Source organism: Erithacus rubecula (genome assembly GCF_903797595.1).
Source record: "Erithacus rubecula genome assembly, chromosome: 13".
Taxonomy (NCBI): domain Eukaryota; kingdom Metazoa; phylum Chordata; class Aves; order Passeriformes; family Muscicapidae; genus Erithacus; species Erithacus rubecula.
This window is the reverse complement of record NC_136665.1, coordinates 10,990,673-11,005,734: the sequence shown is the minus strand read 5'-3', so window position 1 is coordinate 11,005,734 and position 15,062 is coordinate 10,990,673. Positions and strand designations below refer to the sequence as shown.

At 42.8% G+C, this 15,062-nt stretch overlaps 2 protein-coding genes across 2 annotated transcripts; one reads left to right on the top strand and one right to left on the bottom strand.

Moving 5' to 3' along the window:
* Nucleotides 1-2,476: 2,476 nt before the first annotated feature.
* LSM3 (LSM3 homolog, U6 small nuclear RNA and mRNA degradation associated) lies at nucleotides 2,477-5,828 on the bottom strand. Its single transcript, XM_079317161.1, has 4 exons — nucleotides 5,755-5,828; nucleotides 4,315-4,425; nucleotides 3,181-3,276; nucleotides 2,477-2,888 (listed from the first exon to the last, which is right to left on the bottom strand). The coding sequence occupies exons 1-4, from the start codon at nucleotides 5,773-5,775 to the stop codon at nucleotides 2,808-2,810; spliced, it is 309 nt and encodes a 102-aa protein (XP_079173287.1). The 5' UTR covers nucleotides 5,776-5,828; the 3' UTR covers nucleotides 2,477-2,807.
* Nucleotides 5,818-14,982, top strand: XPC (XPC complex subunit, DNA damage recognition and repair factor). The gene is made up of 16 exons (XM_079317082.1): nucleotides 5,818-5,991; nucleotides 6,632-6,833; nucleotides 7,027-7,157; nucleotides 7,440-7,563; nucleotides 8,062-8,146; nucleotides 8,641-8,798; nucleotides 8,979-9,099; nucleotides 9,293-9,382; nucleotides 9,800-10,723; nucleotides 11,208-11,368; nucleotides 11,620-11,701; nucleotides 12,138-12,272; nucleotides 12,762-12,931; nucleotides 13,131-13,224; nucleotides 13,433-13,522; nucleotides 13,951-14,982. Exons 1-16 carry the CDS (start codon nucleotides 5,883-5,885, stop codon nucleotides 14,158-14,160), a joined length of 2,886 nt encoding a protein of 961 aa, XP_079173208.1. The 5' UTR covers nucleotides 5,818-5,882; the 3' UTR covers nucleotides 14,161-14,982.
* The last annotated feature ends 80 nt before the right edge of the window (nucleotides 14,983-15,062 follow it).

Below are 15,062 nucleotides of genomic sequence, written 5' to 3'. Positions count from 1 at the left end.
CACCTAAGTGCAGGCTGCTCCCCTCTGCTGAATTTGAAGTGAAGTTCTCTGGTGAAGGTAGTGGACAGCACTTGAATCAGTGGGTGCAGCAGCAACCTTGTGAACCAACACAAGGGCTGCTCTTCTCCAAGCAGGGCTCAGCAGCACAGTGGACAACCTCAATTTATTCTAAATGGTGCAATTCTTCAGCTAATTCTTCTTTGAGAAGAGCTGCCAGCCTGGAGCTTGTGCATCTCAACCTCTGACAAAGCAAGGCACATACACTGCTTCACTTTAACTCTTGTGGGGACTTGCTCTGTGCCTACATAAGCATCAAAACATATTTTGATTTTTACTTATGGGTGAGCAGCAGAGTTAATCTAAAACTGTTGGCAAGTGCCATCCTAATTAAAAACAAATGACTAATTGTACAAGTACAGGGCTTGTTGACACAGGCTACATACATCAAAGCCAACAAAGCTTGAATTTGAGGAAAAGCAGCACCATCTAGTGCCCTACAGTAGTCAGATCCAAAAATCAATTTCACAAGCCCACACAGAAATGTCAAGATTGCAAATGCTCACAAAAACAGTAGGACAGCAGAGGTTTAACTCTATCAGCACTTCTGACAAAGCAAATTACACAGTAATAGTCTTGTTAAAAAAAGAGCTCCCAAGAGTGAGATGTTTTCAGGCAAAATAGAAATTCCTTAAAGACAAACTAAGAAATTATTCTGCCATCTATAAAAAAGATACAGTCCAAAGGCTAAAACTTGCCAGAAGGCTACTAGAAAAAAAAAGGCAAGCTTCAATAAGTTCAACATTATTAAAATCTCTAGCAGACTGAAAACATAAGACAATATGAAGAGGTATTTGAGAAACCTTGAGAAAAATCTGTGAAGAAAATGAACATAAATTCTTTTTCAAACTCATCAGGAACAGAAATCTTGACGTAGAGTTAGTACAGCAAATATATGATCAAAAAGTAGGAAGAACAGTATGAAAGAGACCAGACTGCAAAATACTTACCAAATGTTTTGGTGTTTGGTTTGTTTGGGATTTGTTTTTAATTCGGGGGGTTTGTTGTTTGTGGTTTTTTTGGGAGTTCATTTAGGGCGATGTTCTTTTGTTCTTGTTTGTTTGTTTGGGAGGGGATATTTATTTTTGTTGGTTTTTTGTAATCCACATTCATCATGGAGAGACTGACTGGCTCCCATTCCACATGCTCATTTCAAATCAGAGGATCAAGGATGCTACTGACCATTTCAGTGACATACAACAATAACAGATCTTTTTAATTAGACAGGACAACAGGTAACACCCAAGAAATCAATTAGACAATAATTGAGCTACCAACCACTGTCATTTCTCATTTAAGAAGAAGCAGGTGACACATGAGACAATTTTTAATGAGTTTTCCAGGGATTTATGTAGTTGAGCTGACCTCCTACCACTGTGCTGGAACTCTGATATAAAAATATTATACATACAGATGAAAGTGTTATGCATATATGGCTCAAGTAAAGGGTATGTGGGACTCACATCCATTGTCATTCTCAACCATTCTCAGAGAGTACAAGTGTTATCAAGATATGAATTCTAAAATTTATCAATTCCTGATGTGCCAGCATTTTGAGCATCATGTCAATCCTCCAATACAAAAAAACCAAGTTCAAAAAAGAATGAAGATTAAAAAAAAAAAAATGACTGGCAGATCTTGCATTCCTCAGCACTGTCTATGGACAGCTATGGACTATTATGAAGATTTTTAACTGTAAGAGAAAGTGCCAGACCAAGCTGCTTTTGCTAATTCTACAGAGAACCTAGTCAATTAAGTTTATGAAGTCAAAAGTCAAGCTTTGTAGGAAGTACATTTCTCACATGACTCTAAAACATATAATTATAGCAGAAGTGTCTTTTTTTTTTTTACTCAAGAAGGAAAGTAAACTGCAAACAAGATGGGCATGAGAAAACATGCATTAAAAAAGACCTTTGCTCAGGTTCTTCACTACATACAACTTATGAGAATCTTAAAACACCCAGCAGAATTTCATGTATTCAAGAACTGAAACATGCTACAAACATGTGGGAAATGAATGCAACAGGCAACCAAATAGTGTGTGAACAACACCCTCAGTCTCTACTTCTGGCCTTGCAAACTGTAACTGTTAACAAAGCCACAATGAAAATATCTGAAAACATTGCACTGAAGCCCATCTTCTTTACCTTAGGTGGAAGAGTCATACAAACACCATTTCTCTACAAAGAGGATACTCAGATATTTGAACACAGAGCCATAAATTACAGGACCATTGATTGATGTAGTGTTGTCCCCAAAACCAGCAATCTGCAAGATTTGGGTATTAGTAAGGACAGAAGTTAAAACAATACTAAAGACATTGCTTTCTCTGACAGGAGGCTGATGCTACAACTTAACAAAGCACTAGCTCTACAGAAGGGCATATACCCTCAACACAAAAAACATGACAAGTCAAATCTCAAAGATAAACCAAAATTTATTTAAAACAACAAAAATAAGACAGTGCTACTGCCAAGATAGAAAAAATTAGGGATTTTTTTACTGAATGTGACAAGGCAGCCACTATGCATCAGTTTACATTAATTCTCAGATCAAGTTGAGTTTTACACTGCTTCAATTGACCACATGTACTTTCTTCAAGACAAACTGGTTCCCATTCCCTCCCCTTTGCAAAAGAACAGACAAAAATATCCTATAAAAAACATATACAGAATTTTGAGACATGATTGAAACATGAACCACTGTCCAAAAGTCTGGAACTTTCCAAGAAGGTTAAGTCCTTTGTTCCTTCAACCAACCCTCAACGGAGGAGCTACAAGCACAACGCCATCTCCTCTGACAAAGAGCATTGGAATATTCCTTTTGGTAGACTGTGAAGAAGGAAAGAAAAGTTTACATTTACAAAAGATTCATTTCAATCACAAAAACACACCTGAAACAATTCCAACAAACACTCGATGTTCTGGCATGCTGAAGAGATCAGTACAACTAACACCAAGTCTCTGGATATCCTGTGTAATTTCATAAGTTTGTCTAAATCCTGTTGGAGCTTGGTTAAAAAACAACAGTCAGCAATAAACTACTTTAACAATGTAACACAGTGTGCTTTTAAATAATAGAAAAAATCTGTGAGGATAAATTAACTCCTTTTTTAGTCCTTACTTTATAAATCTCTTCATAGGTTTCTTCATCAATCTCTATTGTAGTCACAGTTTCTTCCACATCACCCAAAATCATATTTAAATGCTGATCATAAGCCTGCAGGAATTAAATTTAGTTTATTATTTTTTCCAAAATTCAAACATGAGTTTATTAAAATGAGAATTTTAGCAAGACTTTCAGACATAAATAGTTTAGTCTGATTTTGACCAAACCAAAGTATTATCAGTTCTAATTACAAGTCAACACAAACAATTGAGAACTCTGCAGCAGCAAAAAGAAGGCACAACATTTACATTTACTTGCAAGAAATGGCCCTGAAACATTCTGTGGGAGCACTCACAAGACCTCAGAGACAGACACACTTTGTTAACATTAAACCAACCACAGACTGCTGCCAGTCCAGCCTCCAGAATTGATTGCCCAGGAACAACTTAAAAGATAAGAAAGTTGCTCCTCATACAATGCTACAAAACCTTAAACATATGTTCCAAAAACCTTAGAAAAACATGCTGTAAACTACATGTGTCCCTCATGGATCTCTCATTATCTGTGTTTCCAAAAGTGTTGAGGCCCAGTTAACTCATGGGGCAAGTGGTTCTCTTCCTCAGCAAAACACACACTTAGGGAGGCAGAAAGCAAAAATCTGAAAACCCAGCTGATACATATCCCATCCCACCTCCCAGGATGAGCCATAAGGGATTCTTGTCTGATAATGATGGCCTCAGCATACATCATGGAAGAGGCCTGCAGCATTATTGCTTATTTCACAGACAGATAAATAGAAGTCATAAGCAGTGAAATTAGTTCCTTGGTATCACTTAGGAGACAAGAAAAACAAAATAAATCTCTTGACTTTCTAGAGAAGCAAATTAATAGCTACCAAAGTACTGAGGAAATTAGATTTTTTCACCAATCACATTACAGTACTGGTAACTAAGACAATTCTTAACACACTTTATCCAACTACTTCTGCATTATCAACCACGAAATGCAATTACTCATGTTTTAAAACTATTTTTTTCAACAATCAGTGGAATATACAGGTAAAGTTGTTCAACAGACTGTTGTACATCAAGAGAGGCTGCCCAGTGCTGAGCTGAATGAGCATGACAATGTTCTGGAAGTTTTACTTACATGTAATCTGCCTCTAAGCTCTCTGTCATTCCTCATTTTGACATAGATTCGCTCATCTAGACTGAGTCTGATGAGATCAAGTGGCTCCTCTACAGTATTTGTTGTTTGTTGCTAAAAAAAGAAAATAAAAGCATTGTAGAGAAGAAGCCCGTGAACTTTTCCATTCCTCAGTGTGTGAGACACAGAAAACAAGAGTGAAAACATAGATGCAAATAATTTATTCATATCCTGATGAACCTGAGTGCTGCTGATTTACCATTCTCTGATACTCACCAACCGTGAGCAACATGAGTGAAACAATTCCAGTTTAGTCTGCAGCACACAAGGGGATCGGAACTAGACGATCTTTAGGGTCGCTTCTACCACAGACCATTCTGTAACACCGTGAACTGTTTTTCTTAGCAGCAGGAGCAGTTTACACAGCGGCAGAGAGCGCACACTGCGTGAGCCAGCACAGGGAATCAGCCGGGGACACACCGAGGTGCCCTCAGGGCACACACCCGGCTGCCCTCAGGCACCCCGGGCACACAGACACACACACACAGACACACAGACACACACACAGACACACAGACACCCGGCTGCCCTCAGGCACCCCGGGCACACACACACACACAGACACACAGACACACACACACACACACCCGGCTGCCCTCAGGCACCCCGGACACACACAGACACACACACACAGACACACACACACACACAGACACCCGGCTGCCCTCAGGCACCCCGAACACACAGACACAGACACACACACCCGGCTGCCCTCAGGCACCCCGGGCACACAGACACACACACACACACAGACACAGACACACACACACACACACCCGGCTGCCCTCAGGCACCCCGGGCACACACAGACACACACACACAGACACACAGACACCCGGCTGCCCTCGGGCACCCCGAACACACAGACACACAGACACACACACACCCGGCTGCCCTCAGGCACCCCGAACACACACACACACACAGACACACAGACACACACACACCCGGCTGCCCTCAGGACACACCGCCCTCGAGCCCTTGCTGCGCACACAGCAGCCATGCCTGGCCCCGAGGCCGGCGTGAAACCTCCACATAAACCGGCCCGAGGCCGCTTTCCAGTTCGAGGTTGGCAATAAAAAACCGTGAAGACCGCCGTGAGCATCCCACATCTTCCACATCTCCTCTATCTCCCATATTTCCGTTCTAGCTACCCGCTTCTTTCAGAGCAAGGGCGTTACCCTGGGCAGCTTTTCCCCTTTCCCCGCTCCGGCAGCGCCCGCGGCCAGCGGGCCCTCAGCGAGCCCTGCCCGCGCCCCGACACGAGCGCCACAAGCTCCGAGGCCGAGCGGCGCTTTCAGCTCGCACGGAAAGCGCTCCCGAGGAGCCCGGCCAGCCCAGAGCACCCTTCCACCGCTGCCGCTGGTAGAGAGAGCCGCTCACCTGGTCCACCTCATCCGCCATCTTTCAAACCGCCTCCCGCGCCCGCCCGCGAGACTTTATGGCCCGGCCCCTTCCTTCCCTGCCCTTCCCCAGCGCGGGCCGGGCCGGGCCTGCCCCTCCGCAGCGCCATGGCCAGAAAGCGCCGCGCATCGCCCCGGCCCGCGCCCGCCAAAAAGAGGCGCTCCGGGCGGCTGCGAAAGGAGGAGGATGAGGACGAGGAGAAAGAGGAGGAGGAAGGTGAGTGCGGCAGGGAGGCCGTGGCGGCCCGGAACTGCGCCACTGCCGCCCCAGGCCGCGGGGTCGGGGGGCAGCGCAGGCAGCGCGCCCTCGGGAAGGACAGCCCCGCTGGGCCGGGGGCGGTGGTTATCGGCTATCGGCTCTGTGACCAGCAGGGTTATCGGCTCTGTTACCGGCTGTGTTACCAGCAGGTTATCGGTTCTGTTACCAACGGGGTTATCGGGGCTGGGATCAGTGCCCCAGATCCCGGGCTCAAACCCGTGTGTGGCGCTGCCCCGCTCGCTGGCAGAGGCTCAGCGAGCCCGTGGAGGGTTGGTTTATCTCGGCTCTCCAGAGCAGCGTCGCTGGTTATAAGTTGTTGTGGTAGCCAGCATGATGCTTGGTTTTCCGCCGATTCCATTGGTTGGACTACAGGAAGTTTTAGGTGCTTCGTGTGAGTTACGTAAGTATTTTCCTCTAGTAAGTCCCATTGTTCAAATCCTGCCTATTTATAAACAAACAGTGGTATGCTCAGCATTGTGAGTGCTCACGTTCTTCTGAAACCACCTCTAATAAAATCCGTGGAGATGTTGTTTCAGGTTGCTATGGAGATGAAACTCCATCCTCTAACATTAATCTTAATTTCTTTTATCACATGCAGATGATTTTGAAGAGAAAAAACCCAATATAAAAAAGAGCTCAAAAGCTCCAGCTAGGAAGAAGGAAGAAGATTGTGATACTGAAGTTTCCAACTCAGCAAAAACTTCTAAGCCTTCAAAACGAGAAGAGGCAAAATCACAAATAAAAGAAAGTAAAAAGAATGCTAGAAATCAAGAGAATTGTATCAAAGAGGAAACATGCAGGTAAATTTATTTGTCATTCAAGTCTATAGGACCTTTTTCTTCATCTTATTTCTTTCTGGGGTTTGATTGTCAAATACTCAGTCTGTTGTTTCTGATGCAGAGGTCACGCTTGATTTATTTCCCTATTTTTAGTCTTTGATAAACAAGCACCTGCGTTTCCTGATGACTACCACTGTTTTGATGATTTTAACAGTGACTCACTGAAGTGTCCTCAGAAGGAGGTGAAGTTAAAGACAGAATCTCCTATTAAAAAAGAGATGGATGAAGGCAATATTGACAATGATGATGATGATGAAAGTGAAGATGAATGGGAGGATGTGGAAGGTAACAATTGCATATTTTTTCATGTTAAGCACTTTCTAAGAGCATATATATCACAGTGATTCTTCAACAGCAGGTGAACAGCATCCCACAGTTACTTGAAGTAACTTAGCACATACAGAGTGTTATGATCCAAGAGATCCAAGAGCTGGTGATTATTGGATGTGTTCTGTTTAAAGGTTTTTTGAACACTTGAGAAGGAAAATGTAGATTCTTATCCCATCATCTGTCCTGCCTGGGAATCTATTCCATGTGTATTTATAATTTAGTATTTTATTTTTACAGAACTTCAGGAACCTACTGCAGATAAGTTAGAAGAAGCTGCTGTTCTTCCATCAGTGGGGCTACCAAGCAATCCTGTTGAGATAGAGATTGAAACCCCAGAGCAGATGAAGAAAAGAGAGAGGAGGTAAGAACAAGCAGGTGGTGGGGGGCTGCTAAAGGCTGAAGTTAGAAATACCCTAACTCTTCACTGTCACTAACTTGCTGTGTTCAGGATGAAGGTCCTCACTTGGTGCATACTGTTGAGTTGGAATGATGGAGGATTGTGGGATGAAAAACAGTGTACACACTGACAGTTCTACCAAAAATCTTCAGTGAAAGTTGGCAGGAATGGAGGAAGCTTTTCAGCTTCCTTGAAAATCAAGTGTGTAACTTCACTGTGTTTTACTGTCTTCATTTTCCATGAAGGGATAGCAGGAGATTTCTGCAAGGAGAGCTGTGGATTAATGATGTGTTACTGCAAAACATTCACAGCCTGTCCACATAGCCAGTCATGAAACCTTTCCTTAAGTATGCACACAACATTCTTTGGGATGGATTCTCTTTGTGAACTGACCCAGTTCAGGAATCTAGAAAAGCAGGTCCACAGAAATCCCACAACATCCCTTTCCTTTGTAATCTGCAGAGAAAAAAGAAAAGCCGAGTTTGAGATGTACCTTCGGAGAATGATGAAACGTTTCAGCAAGGAGGTTCGTGAGGACACACATAAGGTATTTGTCACAGAGAACCATGGCAGAGAAGAAATTGAAGATAAAGGTGTCTGAACTGATTTGTAATCAAAAGAAACTGATTTTTATAAAACTATAAATATAATACATTATTTTTATAAAATTATATAGTAGCCGTGGGGCCATGGCTAGAAGTGAAAAATAAAGAGACTGGAGTCCTGATTCCTTCTAAATTGTGAATTTGAAATACCAGTGCCTGTTAAATTCTAACTCAAAGCATACATGAGTAGGGTGTATATTTCTGCATATAGGGATATCTTCCCATTCTGTTGGGGTTAAACTGCCAGTCAGAGGAGGAGACACTTGCAAAGACTTCAGTGCTTTTCTGTCTTGTGAAGACAGCAGTGAAGCTTGGGAGGCTTCATTGTCACCTCTCTGTTAAAAGGAGCAGTGAAGTATTCCTTGTCTTTACCATGGAGAGTAGTTCCAATAAGGAAAATTTCTTGTGAACTCACTTTTAAATTCTTCTCTCTCAGGTTCACTTGCTGTGTTTATTAGCAAATGGTTTCTATAGGAACAGGATCTGCAGCCAGCCAGATCTCCTTGCCATCGGTCTTTCCATCGTCCCCACCCGCTTCAGCCAAGTGCCTGCCGGCCAAATGGGCCTTGTCTACCTTTCCAACTTGGTGAAATGGTAAAACTCTCCTCTGATCGTGCTGTCACTTAGAATGTAGAGCTAGGGTTCAGGGAAAAGGGTAACTGTAACTAGCTATTTTCTTTGGATTTTTTTAATTTAAAAGAGGAGAGGGTAGACTCAGAAGTTTAAGAATACAGTCACAAACACTGGATAATGAGCAGGTGTCTTGTATTTCAGGTTTGTTGGAACCTTCACTGTCAATGATGAGCTTTCCACTGAAAAAGGGGAGCCCCTTCACTCAACACTGGAGAGGAGGTTTGCCATCTATGCTGCACAGGATGATGAGGAGCTTGTTCATGTAAGAGACTGGGAAGTGCAGGGTTGGTTGGTGACTTTGGATGCTGTGTGTCAGATCAAGCACAAAGTGGTGGGAGGAGTGGATGTGAAGAAAGCAGATTGTTGACTTAACTGATTCTGTAGCTTTTTGTTTTCTTGTATTTTTATCTTGAAATCTCGTGTGATTAAATTACTCAATTTAAACTGTTTTGCAGATATTTTTAATTATTTTGCGAGCATTGCAGCTGCTGTGTCGCCTAGTGCTGTCTTTTCAACCTGTTCCTCTCAAGGAGACAAGACCAAAGGTAGTTTTTGTTGTTTGTGTGGAATAAGGAATAGGTCACTGATTTAGTAGGATTAAAAAAACTTCCTGGCTGTTACAGTTTGCAATGAATCTATTACTGCATGAACCAGGGTTCTGTCTACATTGCAGAAAATGCACACTCTTAATTTTTAATTTTCATCTTTAAAAAAGCTGCTTATTTCTGTGTTTCAGCCAAGACTTCTTAATGATTTAGTGGGTTTACATTTCTTTAAAACTTAGAGGGCAACTCTTGCTGCATGAGTACACCTCTCTTCAGCCAGTTGCCTGAAGTTTTCTAGTGAATTGACTGTGCCTGCCAGCCTTTGGTCTGCATGAACCTTGGGCTGATTTCAGTCTTTTTTTTTTCACCATATTCTTAGCTGTGGAGATAAAAGTGACCTGCCTTGTTTTTCTGCAGGGAAAGAGCTCATCCAAGAGGCTGTCTCACAGCAGCACCTCTGAGGGGCAGGAGAGTTCTGCCACAACACCCAAAGCTGTGGCAAAAAAATGCCCCTGCAAAACAGCCAAGCAGGATGAGAAATCCTCAGAGGGCAAAGAAAACAACAAGGATCCAAAATCTGCACAGACTGAGAGGACACACAAGTCAAAGTCGACTAAAGGCAGCCAGGAACAGGAGTCAAATAATGAGACCAGTTCAGCAGAAAAAGATGCAGAAAAAGTGAGGGCCAAGAACAACCGCCGGAGACGAGTGGCCTCCAAAGTGTGTTACAAGGAAGAGAGTGGAAGTGATGAGGGCAGTGCTTCAGAATATGAGGTGTCAGAGGAGGAGAGTGATGTCTCTGATGAGGATTTTGAAACTGTTCCTAAAAGGCAAAGGAGCTCACAGGCCTCCCAGAATTCAAAGCTGACAACTATAAAAAGGTCAAAAACTGAGACTTCAGAAACAAGGCTATCAAAAAATTTGTGTGGAGCTGAGACTAAGCCAGCAAAAACTACAACTCCAGCCTTGCCTCAGGCACAGAGAAAAAGAAACAAAATCATTTCTAGTGATGAGGATGAGGGACAGCAGGAGGTGAGAAAAGCAGTGGGCACAGACCATTGGCTGGAGGTTTTCCTTGAGCCTGAGGACAAGTGGGTTTGTGTAGACTGTGTTCATGGCAATGTGGGGCAGCCCCAGCTGTGCTTTGCACATGCCACAAAGCCACTTTTCTACGTTGTGGGATTTGACAACGATGGGAGTGTCAGGGATGTGACACAGAGGTATGATCCAGTGTGGATGACCTCTACAAGGAAGAGCCGTGTGGACCCCGAGTGGTGGGAAGAGACTCTGCAGCCATATCAAAGTCCCTATGTGGAGAGAGACAAGAAGGAAGAAAATGAGGTAAATGGCAATAGATTGTTCAGGAGACAAAGTGTCCTGACAGTCCAGTCCTTGGATTCTTATTTATAGTAAAAAGCATTAGAAATCTTTCTGTGAGGAAGGAGGTTTGTATTTGAACTTGAAATGTTGAGATTGAACGTGTTTTAAAGAGGTGAAAAGTTTATATGGTGAAAAATATTAAATGATGGAGGTTGTTCAGACAAGTTTGCATAGCAGAAGTACTGCACAGGTTGTGCTGGAAACTTACTAGTAATGTTTGTGTAGTGTTTAGCATTACTCTTCTTGGAGAGAGTTTTTTAAAATACGTAGGTCAGGGTAGACATCTAAGTACTTATTTGCAGCAAGAATGTTTTGGTCTCATCTTTGCTCATCTGATAAATTCCTGGTGGTTTTTTTCTTTGGTTCATATTATAGTCATTCTTATTTTCTTACAAAGGGTAGTGAAAAAGTTGTGAAATTACTCTTTTCTGTATAATTCTTACAGTTTCAAGTGAAGCTTCAAGATCAGCCTCTACCAACAGCAATTGGAGAGTACAAAAACCACCCTCTATATGCACTGAAGAGGCACCTCTTGAAATACCAGGCCATCTATCCTGAGTCAGCTGCTATCTTGGGGTACTGCAGGGGAGAGGCTGTCTACTCCAGGTGAGTTGTGCACCTGTTGTCTCCTGCATCTGTGATCATTTTTTTAACAAATTGGAGAGCTAATTCGCATGATGGTATCAGCAGTAGTCTCAGGCCACATGCATAAACAGGTGAAGCATTTGGCTGCTCTGACAGCATGTGTTTATCACTAAGATACAGCTTTTTTATTATTCCTGATGTGCTAAGTTTATTGTGGATCTGTTAAGGATGACTTGAAAACTCTTACATTTGCTTCTTTCTGGCCTTTTCAGAGACTGCATACATACACTTCACTCCAGGGACACTTGGCTGAAGCAAGCTCGAGTGGTGAGGGTTGGAGAAGTGCCTTACAAGGTAAGAGGGTTTGACTTCCTCCCATGTAATCCATCTGCCCTCCAAAGCTCAAGCTCAGTTCTGTTTTGTTTTTGTCTTCTGTCTTGTCAGCAGATGTGGATTGAACACTTGCTTGCATGGTTTGCGGTAGTTGTACTGTCCACCTGCTGTGCCTGTAGTTCCTATATGCTGCTCAAAGCCCAGCTTTGTTTTTCTCCCACCCCAAGGGTATCTGGCAGAACTGCTCTCTTGTCACCTTCTCCAAAGGTTTTACATGCACTGCTGGATCTCTGCCTGTTGCATACAGGTGCTGTGGTTGTCATTTATAGGCAGTGAATATTGAAGCTAGGAAATAGCATTTCTGCTCTCCCAGAACCTTCTCCTTTGGTGTCCTAGGAAAACCTGAAACCACTGTCAGCTTCTGGTGATGTTCCAGGCCTGGTTGTTGTACTTGCAGATGGTAAAAGGATTTTCCAACCGGGCGAGGAAGGCGCGCCTGGCAGAGCCGGCGAACCGGGACCGGGAGGACCTGGCGCTGTTTGGCCACTGGCAGACAGAGGAGTACCAGCCTCCCATAGCAGTGGATGGAAAGGTAGCTGGGAAGGCTGAGGGCTGGGGCTAAAGGAACTGGTTTGTGTGGAGCTCTGGGCTTTGTTTTCCAGAAGTTGTATGTTTCAGGTGTGAGATCAGTCAGTAATATCTGGACTCAGGATTGAGAGTTCAGAGGTAAATGTTCACTGGAGGAAATAGTTAAAACTACTGAGGCCTTTCTTTCACAAGTATAGGTAGTGAGTGCAGACTGCTAAAGTCAAATTTTTGTTGATCTGACCTTCCTAGCCCATGTTTTGCCTTGCTAATTCTCTGCATTACAGCCTGAGTAACAAAGCTTGGGCAGAGGACATAGCTAGGAGATAACCATGCAGCTAAAGTCTAGGGTTGTACCTTGTCATGTGAATATTAGTTGAATACTGAGTGGAATGAAGCAGATCAGGAGGGGAGCATTCCTGAGTTGCAGCAGGTATTTTCACCTCTCTCCAGAAAGCAGGATTATCACCATCTCCCTTTAATCTTGCCATAACAGGTTCCTCGGAATGAATATGGAAATGTCTATCTCTTCTTGCCATCCATGTTACCTGTTGGCTGCGTGCAGCTGAAACTTCCAAACCTGAACAGAGTGGCACGGAAGTTGAACATTGATTGTGCTCAAGCCATCACTGGATTTGATTTTCATGGTGGCTACTCACACCCAGTGTATGTAAAAGCTGCTTTGTTGATGTCCTGCAGAAGTTGCATATCTTGTGTTAAGGGCAGCATGTGACCAGTTACACACTTTGATCCTTTGAGACAGACAGTTATGTCAGTATTCTGCAGCTTTTGGGCTGGGTCAGCAGGCATTTGTTCCCTTTCTTTTTCCTTCTCCTAGCTGATGGGATTGTGTTCTCCTTCCTAGTACTGATGGGTATGTGGTGTGTGAGGAGTATAAAGAAGTCCTTGTTGCTGCCTGGGAAAATGAACAAGCAGAAATAGAAAAGAAGGAGAAGGAGGTGAGAATTATTTTTGCAACTTTCTTACTGTTATATTTACAGACTAAATGTCATTGAAACTGGGCAAACAGGCTGGGCTGTGTAAGCAGCAAGCACCAGGCTTTTTTGATGACAGTTTAAAAATCTCAAAGCTTTCCTTTTCCAGTGCATAAATACATTGAAACTCACTATAGTAAATTTTTCTGTTTCCCATAAAAATCTCCCACAGAAGCGTGAGAAAAGAGCTCTAGGGAATTGGAAGCTGCTGACAAAAGGACTTCTCATCAGGGAGAGACTGAAGCAACGCTACTCCATCAAGGTATCCTGCATTTCTGTTAGTCATTTCATTTCCTGGAGGTTATTTTAACTGTAGAGTAAAATTTCTGGAGTGTAGTTGCTCAAAATTCTTCGGCTAATCAAAAAAATGATGCCAGAAGTTCAGTGTGGTCATATTCATCAAAGATTTGTTACTGTTTAACAAAGAATGAATGTTTTTTAATTTTATTAGTATTTTCTGTTTTATCATACCCCTTCCAAGATTTATTCTTCCATTCTCAAAAATGCTTGTGTTGCAAGAATGTTTGGTGTTCAGAAATAGAAGCACTTTGGGTGGAAGCCCAAACAGAGCAACCAACTTCTGTAAGGTCACTCAGTGTCACTGTGACCAAAGACAAGCCCTTTCAAAAAGTGGCAGTTAGAAGTGATTCTTAAGAGTGACTTTCTGGTTTTCACACCTGTTTCTTCCAGAATGAGCCATCAGCACCTGAGACAGAGAAAGGAGGAGGATTCTCTTCTGATGAAGAAGCAGCTCCAAGCTCAGAGAGCGCAGTGGGGAGCACAGCCATGTATTGGCCCCAGAATCGCCAGCTAGAGAAACAAGGAGAGAAAACAACCAAAAAGAGCAAGAGAGAAAAAAGAGGAGAAGCAGCTCAGTTGTTCCCTTTTGAGAAATTGTGATGACAAGATTTTCTTTGCTGCTTTCAGATGCAGGAAAAATAGTCATGATAAAATTACACTTTACCAGTTGGGGTCTTGGGGTCTTCCTATGCACTTGTGTTTCTGAGCTGTCAGGGACCACCTAATTCAGTATCCACTTTTCTTTGAGATCACAGGTATCACTTAGGTGGTAGATTCTTCCTTTTGCCTTGGACTTGGGTGAAGAAGAGCTGCACCTTCCAGATCACTTTGCTTTGTTGGGGTTTTTGCTCTCTTTTGTATCACTCAGCACTAATAGTTGAACTTCCTAAGGCACTCCTGTCATTAGCAGTCTCTTTCCCATTTTTCTCATTTCCATTCTTCCCTGCTTGCCCAGAATTAAAGCATCCAGCTGCTTTTTACCTGTCTGCAGAGAGATGGCCAAAGGAATGCTGATGCCTGTTTGATCCACAGCTTTCCCAGATCAGTGGTGAGGTAGAGTTCTGGCCTTTCTGTCTCAAGGGGAAGTACTTACTTTAAGGTCTAAAAAAAATCCCCACAATTAGAATATGGAAGAATTAATACTTTCTAAAGAATACTTATATTTTGTGATGTAAGTTTGGCTTTTCAGCCTACCATCTTCCTTTATTCTCAGAAATCTTGTGCTCTGGAAGGGAGAAGCCCTGTCCTTACTACAAACTTAAGGTTCAGTATACCTTCTTAAGCAATTTAAATATATATATATTTCTTTCTACTTATCAAGATCCTATTCTGGAGCAAAACATGTAAAACTGGCTAATTTTCACTGCTGGAGCAAAATTTACTAAAACCACAGAATTCTTGTTATCCAGTATCATAGCATTACTTGAGAGAAGAATGTTAAATCTACATAAGCTTTTCCTGCTCTTTTGCAGTAGAAATAATGATCTGTCTTTGGCAGCATT

What these genes read in the sequence shown, in the direction of transcription:
- LSM3 (XM_079317161.1), bottom strand. Translation starts at nt 5,775, where the DNA reads ATGGCGGATGAGGTGGACCAG. An exon ending in AGCTTAGAGGCAGATTACAT is followed by an intron (nt 3,277 to 4,314) that starts GTAAGTAAAACT and finishes TAATTCCTGCAG; the next exon opens with GCTTATGATCAGCATTTAAA. An exon ending in CCTATGAAGAGATTTATAAA is followed by an intron (nt 2,889 to 3,180) that starts GTAAGGACTAAA and finishes CCTTCTTCACAG; the next exon opens with TCTACCAAAAGGAATATTCC.
- XPC (XM_079317082.1), top strand. Translation starts at nt 5,883, where the DNA reads ATGGCCAGAAAGCGCCGCGCATCGCCCCGGCCCGCGCCCGCCAAAAAG. An exon ending in TGAATGGGAGGATGTGGAAG is followed by an intron (nt 7,158 to 7,439) that starts GTAACAATTGCA and finishes TTATTTTTACAG; the next exon opens with AACTTCAGGAACCTACTGCA. An exon ending in TAGAAAAGAAGGAGAAGGAG is followed by an intron (nt 13,225 to 13,432) that starts GTGAGAATTATT and finishes AATCTCCCACAG; the next exon opens with AAGCGTGAGAAAAGAGCTCT.